We start from the raw sequence: 14,750 nt of genomic DNA, 5'->3' as shown, positions 1-14,750 counted from the left end.
ACCATTTAGAGAAGTTCATTTTACTTTGGATCGTTTTGTATTAAGGAACCATACCCTATCTAATCCTCGCATGGCAAGAATTCTCTTGTCAGCTTGTCACAGAAAAAAAAAAAATTTTCAAATATGACTATTTGCAGTCATCCCAGGTATTTCTTGTAACAATAATGAAGTAGAGAATAAGACTGAGGTAAAGTTCTTTCCAAGGAGCGCTAGCTGGTTTTACTTTGATTCTCACAGTTTTCTTAGTGATTTATTTCAAGCCCCACGGTAGTTGGAGGGCAAACGTGTAACTGAATCTGGAATTGAAACCCAAACATTTGATTAAACAAAATGGTAACTTCCTGAATCTTCTTCAACAAAGGTGTAAGGAAAAACAATCTCCCCACATTCAGTTATTACATATATCATTATGGAAACGTATGTGGCTTCAGTAATATATGACTGTAGGGCAAAAAAAAAAAGATAATTCTATTCAGAAATACAGTCCATGACAGTCAGAAGTAACCAAGTTGTATAATACTTGTACTGTACGGTTTGATGACTAACTGTTTTCCCTTTGCCCACTATACCAGTCCTGAAATTGTCCCATCACTGCCAATTTATTTTCTAGGGGCATAATATTGTATTGTGTTGTGTTTTGTTACAATATGATGGAAGAGAAGTGTGAAGAGAGTGGGAGTCAATCATTAAGATACACATTTTAAGCAAAGACTGGGTCTGTTCTTTGATTAATAAGACTGCGGTAACATTTCTACATAGTATACTCTTACATTTTGATTGTATTTCTGGTTCCTTTTCTTCACTTGCGAGCTAGAAGTTTTTGGCAAAGCTGAATATACAAAATAAATATAAACCACACTGCATGGATGGGTCCCTCTGTGAGAGAGAGAGGAAAAAATGATTTAATGCAATAATGATTTTAGCTATACACAGGCATCCCTTTTTTGTCTCGATTTGTTAAATTACCTGACGTCTGCATGTGTTATTTAAACAAAATTTTGTTCTCTAGTCTTTCTTCCTTTTGAGCTATCTTCTCAAGGAGAAGGATGATAAATGGAAACATAAACATGGCATGAGAATGTGCACTAGTTCCCAAACATTTCAGTGGTTTTTATAAACAACTGCTCATTGTTACCTTTTGCTGGATTACAGTTTCCTTTAGAACAACAGTGCTCTTCAGCTGCATTACAACGTTGACTCTAAATGTTTTCGCATAGTTGCTTAAAGGCTTTAATGTTTAAATAATGGTTATATAATTATACATTGTTTAAACAATTAGCTTTTAAGTCTAGCAATAACCTCACATTTTATACACATACTACCAAAAATGATAATGAAACTGCATTTGAAAGATAGGAACTGACCTTTGAGTGAGCTGCCATAGTTTAGGGGCATTTGTTTCAGGTTTAAAATTTGATTTTTAACACGCTCGTTTTCATTTTGAACGTGAATAGTGATCCCCGCCGTTCTCCTTGGTCACCCTGTGAGCACAGACATGATCAGCAGCTAGTTTTTCTCCTCCCGAACCCCATTTTCAGCATTCTGTGTGCATCGTGTGCCCTCTCCTCTATGATAGGAAAGTGCCAGCTTGCATCGCGCTGGACTGTGCAGGCACAAAGGGCTGTCCGAGGCTTGAACTAGAGTGCCTCGGAGGGGCAGGATTAACATCAGAGCGTGTTAGTGGTCCCCTAAGCCATCGTGGCAGCTGTTGATTTATATTTCGAAACAATCAAAATAACAACAATTGACACAATAAATTAAGCTACTGCTTAGTATTTTAACTTTTAAAAAGCCTCCTAGTGTTTTAGGTCCACTATTTTTTGCTTAAGTCATGATTTGATTGCCTTTTTAGAGTAACATAGAATTGCATTTTTAATCTTCTTGAACTGCGATTTTTTTTAGATGTATAATAGTTTAATACAGTAGCAGAAAGTCTAAGGATTAAAAAAAAAAATCACTCTTTAAAAGTCAAATACATTTTATCTATTTTACAGGAGCATTTCAGAAATCGCATTTTATAGCCATACTGTGTTTTAGTTTTAGATACTGTACATCTTTAACGAGTTTCTAATTTATACAATTTTTGTTTCATTGTCAAAACATTTAATTATATCATGTCTTGAAGGTGTAAAGCTGTCAAATAAATCAGAGGCTTAGTATAAACATTTGGTGAATTGCTTTTGCCTACCATACTGTAGTTGTTACTGGGCAGTTAGTGGAACTTTTTTAAAGCATTTACTCAGCAGGTACAGGACAACACTGGTACAATGAATTGCTGATTGCTTGTAAAACAGCAGGTAGTAATGCCCTCACTCTTTGTAATTCTGCTTGGTAAAATAAAGTGGCAAGATAGCGTGGCAGAGAAAGCCAGTGTGCAGCGAATATGCTTCCTGCCTAAGGGCTGCTGGGGTCTGCCAATCCTAGTTCCAAAAAAATGTAAAATTGTTGCTGTTTTCCATAGCGCAAAAGATGAAGCTCTCGCCGCTAGAGGGAACGAACCGCGTTCACGCTTTGAAAAATTTGGCGACATGGGCACGAAAAAGAGAAAACGCAAAGACTGGATTTCTTTCCGAACGCCTTAGGAGTTGTATTTTAAAACAAAACAAAACAACAAGCCAACAACTCGCAGGTGTCTTTAAAATGTTTAAACTTCCTATGAAGAGAGAAAAATCCCCCCCCCCCCCCATTTTGTTCTGGTGTTAATACAAACTACAGGCTCCCCAAAGTGGGGTTTGGATGAAGTAAATTAGTTCTACTTTGAAGCTTTTCTTTTTCCCCCCTTTCAGAATGAATGGGGAGGCCCTTGAATGAAAGCTGCTTTTCATTAGTGCCACCACATACCTATTTGAAAGCAAGAGCTCTTTTAGCACATACAAACACTGGAGTAAAGGAAAGCTTCCTTTTTCTACCAGAAGACCAGCGGCTAAACAGCTCGTAGCTTCTCTTTCCAGTCAGGTGGTTTCCAATCAGAGTTAATTACTCCAGTCATTTATGCTAATCACCCTCTTCGTATGGCCAGCAGTACTCTGTCACGGGGTGGCATCGTTTGAAGCCAGTTAGGTTTGAAAGCCACTGCAGGGTACTTGAGGCTCATTAGCGAGGCCTCTCCATGCCTGGCTCTGGATATGCTCCCTGATTAACTCCCCGTGCCCCACGGCCGCCCCCTCCCCTCCTCCAGCGCCAATTAACCCCTGCCTTGCTGCTTGCCTTTTGCTTGCGCAGGGAAGAAGCGCACTGGAAACGGGGCAAGCTCCTGTTCGCAAACGCGTACGAATCGCCTTCTCCTCGGGCGACGCGAGCGGTTTCCCCGGTGTGCAGAAATGGCGTGTTTGTTGTGGTGCTTGGTGGTTGGTTGGGGGGTTTTTTCGTGCAAGGACGGGGTGGCCGCGGCAGCGATTTTCTGCAGCGCGAACCTCCGGCCCCTGAGGCGGCGCTGGCTGGGCCGGGTCCTTGTCCCTGTCCCTGCCGGCTCCCTGCCCGCACCTGAGGGGAGGGGTGGGCCCGGCCCTTGGCCTGCAGCTCGGAACCAGGCCGACTGCAAGCCTGATGCGCCTTTTTTATTATTTTTTTTTCTTTCCAAACACTACAAAAAGGTTGCTGTGCTATTTGGCATATACCTGGCTTAAAAAAACAAAACAAAACAAACCCCCAAAAAGCAGCAGTTGTCCTCCAAAATAAAGGGTAAAATCGAAAATACAGACGTACCAGACTTTTTAAGAACAGCATTAATTTCCCTTACGCTCTGCCGATAGGTGAACTTGAGGCTTACTTTCTAGAGCTTGGGCAAGGTGTCTAAAGCACGTGCAGTAACTGCTTTGGGGTGTGGTTGTGATGGTGAGGAACTGGGGGGACCTTCAGCTCTCCTGAGTAAGATCAGCCTGTTCATGCTCTGAACAACACTGACTTTGAGGCAAGGACTTGATAGTGTCCTTGTACTTATCTTACTCCAGGTAAGAACGTTTGCACGCCATAGGAATGGGATTTTATTAAAAAAAAACCCCAAAAAATCATCTATTAGTGTTACCTTTGGTCAGACGAGGTAGTTTTATTTTAATATTATGTGATTAAAACCTTGTAATTTGGTTGTTGCTACTTAAAAACATTGCATAACATTGTGTTGGTTTGGGGGGTGTTTTTTTTTTTAAAAGTTGTTCTTTTTCCATACTGGGAAGTAATGTCATAGTTGCTTGCTTGTTTGCTCTGTAAAGAGCAAGAGCTGTCTTTGGGAGTTCAGCCTCTCAATTAAATGGTTATTTGGAAGATGGGAGTTAAATACTGGTTTATTGCAGTATAATTTTATTTTATTTGTAAATGCTGGGGGGGGGGTTATGGCATTTTCTATGAAGAAAAAAAATTGTATTGTTGATACAAGGGAAAATTCTAGGTTTTTCTAGCATCTTATTTAGCTTATAACTGGAAAAAAAATCAAATTCATTAAAATGTTAATAATTGACCATATGCTTTTTCAGCATACAACCTCTGAAATGTTAATAGTATTCATCTCTTACGCCCTTCCCACTAACACGGTTCATGGCAGAGTAATATAAAGGTTATGAAAAGTTTGCTCTCAATTGGCTACAGAATGTCTGTTGCACTTGGAGGTGTTTACACCCTGATTTCCTGAGCATGCTCGATATACTCAATATATCACTTGTCTTTCCGTGTACAGCTGTCATAGTGGAAATTTGAAGCAGTTCAGGTGAAAGAAGGGAATAAAATCTAGGAGAAATTGAACTATCTACAAGAAAGCATTATGAATAAAACTAGTTGAAACAACATGCAATGCATGATGAAATTAGAATAAAAAAAGAGAGATTTTTGCATTTTCTAAGGATGGATGTTTTAGGAAGTAATTTACAAATATAATCAATTTTCAGTTGGATTTCCTTCCAGCATTGAACCTGACTCCTAAGAGCTCTTTGTTCTGTTACAAATCCCAGCACTAACCAAGCTGCTCCCAGGGAGCAGGAGAGAGCCCAGGGGATCCACTGGGACAGGGCATGACAAGCAGTCAGGACTAGGCTGGTGGCCTCCTTCATCAGGAGACTGTGGATGTTCTTGATAGAAGGCGAGCCACCCTGAGCACCAGTTCGTCTGGATCCAGACTTCCTGGTAGCTTGCTTAGCAAATAGGCCAGAACAAGATGTTAGATGAGAACCTGCTGCATTTGGGCAAGTTTGCAAAGAGCATTTCATTTTCCGAATAGTATCTTCCACAAATCTGACTTTTCTTAACTGCTGAATGTGGACGCTGATAATGTCTTTGATGCACAAATTCTCCCTTTCTCTGTCATTGTTAAAGTCAAATAATGATTATCCTTTGTCATTCCAGTTAAATGCCAGCTTTAAGGAGTCTGATTTTGCCAAACACCTTGTATTGTCATCCTGAGCAACCACTCAGAATGTCTTGATAAAAGCTCAGGGCTTCACTGTTCATAATCATCGCAAGGAAGCAAATCCCATGCTTATCTATGTGCTTGTCTATGTGCGGTGGCCCCAGAGTGGGTTACACATTTGTGCCACTTGATGATACAGTGCTGTTTCCTATTTTTGTAACTGTTTGATTTATTCAGATGTGGTACTCTAATTGCCTTTGTAAATCTTGTGTTCTGTTTTCCAAAAGCTCTCGAATGCTTCCTATTTTGTGAATTAGCAGACAAGTCAAATGACAAGATCGAAATGACTTGTCTGCCTGACTCGCATCTAAGCTGTGTTTTAGATTTTAAATTCCTTGACCTTTTGTCATACCATTTCCTAATCTTAAACAAATTTTTCTAGAATGTTTTTTTCCCAGAACTGGCTTCAAAGACAAATTAGATTAGTCTCTCCAATTCTTCTAAGATGTTTGCTTGTGCTGTTTGCAGTGATTTGAAGGCCATGTGTTTGCAACCATTTCTGTCTCCTCTTACATGCATACTAATACTTGTTGATCATCAGAGTTCTTGTGAATTGCATATACAACTGACACATCAAAGCACAGTATAAATGCTGCAAGCTGTTGAAACAGAGTGCAAAAATAAAGCAACAGTTGACTTTTAGGGCTTACAGAGTAAATCAGAAGGAAGAAAAGTACGAGCAGTTTAGATGTAAAATACATTAAAAAAATCACTAGTTTCTCCCAGTTTGAAGCGCATTGTGCTGTCATTAAACAGGCAGTATGCATAGGTTTAAACTTTAATTTTGGGATTAAATGGGATGGTGGTACCCAGCCTGATACTTAATGTGAATGCTGTTTCAAGTGTAGTTTTGTCAGTGTTCACACAAACCTTTTTTGCATTTTGATTACACAAGTTCAGTTCATGTTTCAGACGTTTTTTAAAACTTCAGGACCTTCACTGCGTTCACTGTTTCACCATATATTACATTGCAATTATGCTAGTTATGTATTCATTTAGTATAAATAAGCTAAAATCCCACCCCGGGGTAAGCGTGCTCTAATCATAACACTTTCCTGAATTTCAGAGTTTGGCCTGTTTTCAGCTTCAGTGAAAAAGCTTGTTCAACCTCAAAGGCAAGCGATTTTCCATGGTTTGAAGTTTTGTAGTGTGTATTTTGCACCTCTCTCTTAAGGGGAAAGATTCTGTAACATAAAAAGGTGAAACACTGTTTACCATGACAAATGCTCTTTCGGAAGTGTGTTAGTACTCTGACCTTTCAGTTTGTCATTGGCTACTACTTGACATTCAGAAGCAACTGTGATCATGTTGACAAGGCTGGAGGAGATGCCACGGAGAAATCCCTTGGCTAGAAGCGTGTAAGTTAGCTGAAGCATTAGAAGCACTTTACCTGCGTTAACCTTCTGAGAGGGAAGATAGGTTAGCTTGGCAGCACGGGATGCTCACACAGTTGCACAGCTTCACTGCCAGCTTGGTCAGTGCACAACGCTGCCTTGTGAAATACAGTCATATCTTGTGGGATTTTGGTGCTTAGGTGTGTGTGTAGGTTTTTTAAAATACAAAACTTCATTTAAACTACTTTGACTGAGCCCGCTGTCAGCCGTGTGGTTAACAGCCTGTGCTTCCATGGATAATAGGTTCCAGATCCAGGCTGTCAGTCTTCATGCAAACAAGTGCTGGAGGAACTGGGAGAGGAGTTGCATTTCAGGGAGGAGGGAGCTTCCTGCCTCCTTTTGGTGCTGTGTGTGAGGATTTTCAAAAGGGATTTTCATTCACTGTCTTGTTTTTGGGATGTTGCTGACTCTTCTGGAGGAGAGAATCCTCTAACAACATAGCAGACATTTTAAATGTGGACAGAAGATGCCGGGGTGGGGTGGGGGGAGGTGGAAACAGTGGAGAAATCAGCAACACCTCCTGGTGTTACAAATACTTGCTTTTAGCCGTGTTTGTAGTAATAAATGGTTATGGTCTAACCGGTCGGGGTTAGATTTTCTGTGTGTCTCTGGGGAGGGGCAAATGCAAACCACATACATCAGTATTATCATAGTTATAAATAATGATAGCCATTTGTGTTGATTCCACAACTGTAATTAATTATGGCTTTTATGTATTATTTTTCATGTAGGGGAATTTAATAAAGACCTCATGATCATTTTTTGTTCCTATCACAATTCTTCTGTATCTTTTCTACCTCTGGCTGAGAAGAAATCAAACAATTAGGAAGGGGCCATTCTTGGTATGCCTTTTGAAAAGCATCTCTTGGTTTATGGAGCCAGTTGACTGAGACGGGTTTCACCCGCTCTTTTTCAATGGGGAAGTTAGTATTGTCACAACCACGACCAGTGGAATATGTGAACAAGTGAGGTAGGCCAACATGTTAATTTATAGTTCATTAACTGTTGAGTACCAGTGTGCGTGCTCAAGGAAAAGGATATACCAATTATATGGACTGTGGGCAAATCAGCCCTTATTCAGCGTGTGACATTGTAACTACGCTGCTTTGGGACCTGTGTTGGCTTTATTTCACTTGTTTTCAGTTTCTCTACACTATGGTGTCATCTTTGGAAGTTTGTGTTTTTAAGTCTAGCTCTCCAAATGGTCTAACAGCTTGTGTCATCTTCTGATGGGTAACTCTGGAGATCCTGCAAACCAGGATGCTTTACTTCACCTTTCTGAGTAGTTCTATTGTGAAGGCTGTGGAATTGCTCACAAGAGTAAAGATAAATGTCTGTGTAAATGTTTGCACTGTTGGCACCTAAGGTAGATGTCTAAACTTTGAAACTTAACAACAAAAAATGCAACGTTTGGCCTGTTTATCTACCTACTTTTCATGGTAAATTGTAGCAATTTTACCTTAAAATACTGCTCTCAAATTTGCAGATTATCATGGATATCCTAAGAAATACTTTTTTAAGGCTGATCACTGCCCTTTATGGAAAGAGTAACTAAGAATGCTCCAAGGCAATTCACCGAAGTCTTTTATTCCTTGCACCTAATGATAGACATTTCAGTTGAGATTAAAGCCAAATTTCAAAGGAAATGTAGCTTTCATTTTATAAAATACATAACAGCTGCCTGACTTGTCCATTTAAACTACACAATAACAGTGTAGACTGAATATAGAAATCACCAAAAGATGCAAAAGTGCTTGAGCTTTTTAGCTAAACATGCTACTAATTCACTCTTGTTTTGGTAATAATGATATAAATTCAAGTAGGAGTTTGAGTCATTAGATCGCAAAATATTTTTGCTTATGTACTGCTTGTGCAGAATATACCTTGCCACAAAATTCTGTTTCATTAAGTTACACTGTTGCACAAATTTTATCTTTTGTCATTTCTTAGTACCTTATTGTTAAATACAGAGAAGTAGAAGGAGCAGAAGAAGGGAAGTTTATCTTCCAGAAATCTCCTGCGTGTGAGCTTCTTCTCAGGTTGTTGATACCCTTTGTTCTAGAAGATCAGTCGTCTTTTGTAAAGCATCTGAGTTAGATCTTTTTTATTATATTTTTCAGAGTTCTTATCCTTTTATTATATTTTCCAGAGTTCTTTTTCTATTTTATGCTGGTATTGGTAACCAAGTAGAGAAATATAGTAAAATGCTAACTATGGTTATAACAGTAATGAAGAATACATTGGCAGTGCACTTATGGGCAGGATTTTGGAATAAAGGTCACACACCCAAAAAAAAAAGGAAAAATGAGTTAGTTCTTATAACTTAAACTGTAATGCTTGCTTTCTGAAGTATTTATTGTCTAAAACAAATTGCAAAATACTGCATTAGCTAGTTAGAAACCACCAATCATGTAAATAGTTTTGATGTCCGTTTCATTCCTTTAGAAATTTGTATTACCTCATGTAGAACTCGGAGTTTTCTCCTTCGTATGTCTGCTGTCCTCTTCCTCCTCCTCCCGAGATCTTCAAGGCAGGCTGGAGTTCAGTATCTTTCTAATAGCTTTTTATACTTTTTTTTTCTCAACTGTCTACCCATGTCATCAAATATTGTTGCTGGTGAAAGTGTGTTTGGTAATTTACTTTTAAATACTAGTGGTTACTGAGAAACCTCAAAAGATAAAGCCAGCACTTCAAGAGTTAATATGTTATTAGGAGGACAGGAAATCTGGCAACTATTGCAGAAACTAGACCTAATGGTGCACACAAACAATTTGTCAGTCTTGGTAAATGTGAATAGCTTTCCGCAAAGTGGCTGCTTTTGTTTTGTTTGAACAGCCTAAACTTTTCCTTTTTGGACTTTAAATCTTAGAAGTGAAATGCGATCCACATATTGAATCAAAATCATTTAATTCAAAACATATTTTGATTGGAACAAGGTTGACATGGAAAGAAACTCTAGAATAATAATAATAATAAAAAAAAAGTTGAAAGGACTTTCTATCATATATTTAGCAGGAAAATTTGAAACAGTTCTAATTAGGCTGAAAAAACCAGCCTTCTTCATTGTAACTTACAAAGGTCATATATCAATGTTAAGGCAGCATTACCAACTTGTGTCTGAAAGCCTGCACATGCAAACAGAATTGCAGTTGTTTGGTTTTGTTGGTTTGGGGTGGGGTGGGTTTTTTTTAAATATACGTGCATGCACATACTTCCAAGTTCGACTACGTACTTAGTTTAAAGTAGTTACCTGGTACCGTAGTTATGCAGGTGTTTTGTTGTATTCAAGAAGAGTATTTTTCACATCAGAATTGTGTTTGTGCTAAAATGTGTGAAATCCTAATTCATGCTTTTCTGTTCATACATGAATATGTTTCAAATGGAATGTAAAAAAAAAGACTCAATTATTTTAAGTGTTTCAAATGAAATTTCTTACTTCAAAGAGGAATTAAAATATTTAGTCCATTAAAGGTAATAAGCAATTATTTATACTCGAGATTTCTAATTTCTTACTTGCTGATGTAGTATATTTCTGGGTATTTTTATGTTTTTAATTGAGTGAATAGGAAGGATTATTCATGTATGAGACACAGTTTTCATTTCTCATCAAAGTTCCTACTTTCATTTTAACTGTATAAAACACAGTTTGGATCGGTTGGACTTCTTGTGTCTTTCAAAGAAGAGTTACATGCATGCTTTACGCTGTGCTTCAAGATTACTTTACTTTAATCAGCATAGGAATAAGTCTGTTGTCTATTTCCGAATAGCTTGATTATGAATAAATATCTATGCTGGGGAAAAGAAATAGAGTTAATCTTTTCATCTAATTTCAGCACTGGAACATCCCAGTCTCAAGCACAGTATATATTCATTTTTAATAGATATAATTTCATATACTATATGTTACTACATAATCTAAATCAGAAAGAAGAGGGCAAAAGCCAACAGTAGTCACTTTAAAGATAAAAATCTCGATTCCAAGGGTATAATATTGTTTGGGAAAATATATCATAATAAATGGTTAGAGTATTCCTACTGGAAAAAGAAAAAAATCTTTCCTAACCTGCTAGTTTTATTTTTTTGTCATTCCAACCATGGTTTACCAAATCATTTGTATCAGTATTAGACTGATATCAGTCTTAGGTTGCTAGCAAGAAATTATTCTCTGTTCGTTCATTTCAGAAAACAGGGCAGAAAAAGATGCACATAAAATAATGAATTTCAGAGTCGGTCATGAAGAAGTAGTCTTGATTGCACACGTTTAGTGACATCAGAGTGCCTTTGAAAAATATTTATGAATAAACTAAAATTTCCTCATAAGATCAAAGCTTCAATTTGTTGATGTGTCTGAAGCATTTCTACCTTGGGAATGGAGAAATGGAAGTTACTAATAGGTGTTTGTGTTTGACATCTGTATACTGTACTTTTTAGCATATCTCAAGTGTTTTAGTCTCTGCCTAATAGATCTCATTAAAGAAACAGATATCAGCCCCAAGACAGTTTGTCAAAGTTAATATGAGTCCCTGTGGACAGAATTGACAATTTGTGTGTGGCTTCATGTGACGGTCTTTTCATGGTCTTGTTTGATCCTTTAACAATTGGGCATTACTCACTGATTTATTTTACAATAACTCAATAGGATTGAATATTACTGTGTTATGCTGGACATTGTAGAGGATTTTCTTGTTTTGCACATTCTCCTCAGAGCACACAGTAAATGATGTACTTGGTCTGCTGTGGGAATGCTCACAATTGATTGGTTTGCTTTAAGAGCAGCATGGGAAGGATGTTAGTACCCCATCACTGCCTGCCCTATTTAACTTGAGCCTTAATGAGCACTGGCTCTCCTAGATGCTTAAGTAATCCTGAATGTTTAGCATTCGCTAAGCTAACGTGGTTTCATTTCGCAAGAGGTAAATTCTAACACTAATTTCTTTTATTTTTAAAAAACATCTCCTTTTTAAAACTGGATAGTTACGCAAATCGGAACTTTTTCACTTCACAGATTTTTTTTAAGGAGTACCCGTACTTAAATAGTATCTACCAATGTGGCTATGAAGTGCATCACACGTGTTGGTACGTTGTGGTGTTTTCCTTGAAAGTTGACTGTATTTTTTAATCGTTGTACCAACTGTTAACTGTTGTTCCTCCATCGATTGTTTCATAGCATAAGCACTTCCCTCCAACTGAGAGCTTAGCTGTGAACCTGAAATGGCAGGCAAGCTCATTTATTTCTGTGCCGTATTTGACCTGTCCTTCAGGGTCCTGGGTATTGATGCTGACTGTAGTCATTTTGTGTTTTATTTGTGATTTGGCAAATAAGAAAGAAGATTTTAAAATGGCCTAATGTGGAAAAAAATTAAAAGACAATTTCTGCTTTTGAATCTGTATAAATTACAAGTGTAAAATAATTTTAAACTTGAAAAAGAGAAGTAAATTCAGGATGCGTCCCAACCATTCCATGAAAAGGCAAAGAGTGTGGTTTAGATTTGCTTTTTAAAGAAAAAGTCAGACTTACATACCTGTTAAAGAAAAGGAAAATAGGAATGACCTCTGCCCGTGCTAAATATGTGTGTATGTGTATATATATTATATATATATATAATCACAAGTTCTTAATGCTATTTTTCCTGACATTACATAGTTATAATGATAACAGTAAGTATATTCTAGGGTTAAATTTTTTTCAGGAGGATAGCAAGAAAATTAATTCCTATCATTGTCATTTGCTGAGCCCTGTAGAATTTTATGGCTGCACATTGTAGTATTATGGACACTCATGAGACTCCTGACTGGTTTTATCTTATTAAACAATTTTGAAATCATTAATTTTTAATTGGCCTGCTTGTGGTTTTTTATAGTTTTAATTGTGTGTCTGTGTCTAAATGTTGGGGGTTTTTTAATTTTTTTTTTTTTTAAAAAGTAAGAAAGAAACTATCGAGTCTAAGCATATATGTTGTAAGGTATTTTCATATGATCATCCAAAGATGTACTATACTGTGTGGTAATTCATTTTAAAGAATGCTTTCAGCAATTCAGTAGCTGGGAATCCTAATAAAAATAATAATAAAAAAAAGAATGGTATGATGTCGAAGATATGTACAGGTCTTTTCTTGATTGAAAGTTCTAATTAAGTGAATCGAGGAAAATTAACTGAAATTAGCTGTCAGAAAGTCACATTTAAATGAGTGATGATCTGGTGTGGCAGTAAACATTTAAATGATATAAATTGCCATTTAAGTGTATGGTTTAATGTTTGTCATGCATTAATATGACATGAGACTGCAGTGACAATCAAGCAGCTTGCTCTAATTTGAACATATTTAGGGCTTTTGTGTGGAGTGCACCACACAAATTAAGACAATTGCTGGTTTTATGTGTCAATTTAAATGTTGTTTTCAGGCATCGGTTAATGAAACAAACCCATCATTTTTGTGTGCAAATTGCAGAGTGATTTCCTTGGGTTTCAGATTAATTTTAACTTCCTCTGCTCAAAATTAGGGATTTCCTTTACAAGGAAAATGCCATTCATTTCATTAGATGAAGAGGATATCAGACTTTGTTACGTTGTTTCATTTGCTCATTCAAATAAGAAATATATTGAATCCGCTGTATGAAATAGAAAAAGCAAATCCTGCCAGTGATTTAATCTAGATGAATTAACTCTTTAGATGACAATGATTTTTAACTTATCTTTTAATATATTTGTGCTGTATCTAATACCATTAGGGAGACATTCATTATTGTTTAGATGGTTTTGCCTTGGGGATTGGGTTGTAACTGGATAACATCTTCAGAAAAGTGACTTCATCATTCAGCACAGTACTGTTTCTGTATGGTTTTGTATAAGAGATATATACAAGAAATGCATAAAAGTAACAGCAAGTTGATATTCCGGCGTGTTAAAAAATTTGTACCCTAACGTCCCTAGTTAGTTCAGTTTCCCCAAGTCTATCAATCTTCTCTCTGTCTGTCAGAATCAGATTATAGCGCTGTTATTATTCACCATGCACATCACACAAAAAAGCACAAGTTCATAAAAACATAACCCGGCTGTCCATAAAGGCATAAATGCTTTCCACTTACTGCTTTTTTTTTCTTATTCCTGTTATTATAGTATAAAAAAGAAGGTTTTCTGGTCAGCAGGAACCAGAGACTTTGGCATCTATCACAGGCCCACCTTTTTTTTGGATAGAATGTCTAAAATTCTGTACTTACACATGTTAAGATAATTTTGTACGCTATTCAAAAAAAGTGCTGCTTCTGCTACTAAATGATGACTATCGGGCAAACTCAAATTTATATATTGTGTTTGTGTTTTTTTCACAGGCATTAGAAAGTGAGTTTGTTTCCTGCCAGCTTCACCAGTGGATTGATCTGATTTTTGGCTATAAACAGCAAGGGCCAGAGGCTGTTAGGTCCCTGAATGTATTCTACTATTTGACTTACGAAGGAGCTGTTAATTTAAGTTCAATAACGGATCCCGTATTGAGAGAGGTGAGTTTGTACTTTAAATATAGGAGAGGAAAATCTTTGTTTACCACTGCAGGGTTGAAAGTGTAAAGACTCCATGATGTTGGAGGCTACTGGTGAGTGTTCAAATCTTTGCGTTCTCTTGTGGTTTGGCTAGAGGCCAGTGAAATGCAAGGTGCCTGAACCAGTCGTCACAGCATGCCAAATTAAGAGAACAAGCATGCAAGTTGTTCTTAAACTTTGTGCACCTGGATTCAGCACAGGCTGGATGCTGATATAAAAATAAATGTTCAAGGATCGCTTCAGTTGCTGAGGACAGTCATTTTGTTCGCTAACACTGGATCTTAATGGCAGAAGACAGTGAGCAACCTTGATTTGGCTTGCACTTTGGAATTTACTTTTGCCATTTCAACAACTCTCTTTTAATTGAATCCTGCGTATGTAGTACACGTCAAACACCATAATTTTGTAGCTTCCATTCTTTTTGT

At 37.3% G+C, this 14,750-nt stretch overlaps 1 protein-coding gene across 3 annotated transcripts in view; it reads left to right on the top strand.

Annotated features, from left to right (window-relative positions):
• LRBA (LPS responsive beige-like anchor protein) overlaps positions 1-14,750 on the top strand; it is a 419,285-nt gene that overhangs the window by 345,735 nt on the left and 58,800 nt on the right. For all 3 annotated transcript variants that reach the window (XM_075751281.1, XM_075751280.1, XM_075751282.1), the window contains one exon: positions 14,119-14,286. In XM_075751281.1, coding sequence (XP_075607396.1) covers positions 14,119-14,286 — 168 coding nt within the window. The remainder of the gene's footprint in view (positions 1-14,118; positions 14,287-14,750) is intronic.

This window comes from Balearica regulorum, chromosome 4, assembly GCF_011004875.1.
Source record: "Balearica regulorum gibbericeps isolate bBalReg1 chromosome 4, bBalReg1.pri, whole genome shotgun sequence".
Classification (NCBI taxonomy): Eukaryota; Metazoa; Chordata; class Aves; order Gruiformes; family Gruidae; genus Balearica; species Balearica regulorum.
This window is presented reverse-complemented; position numbering and strand designations above follow the sequence as displayed.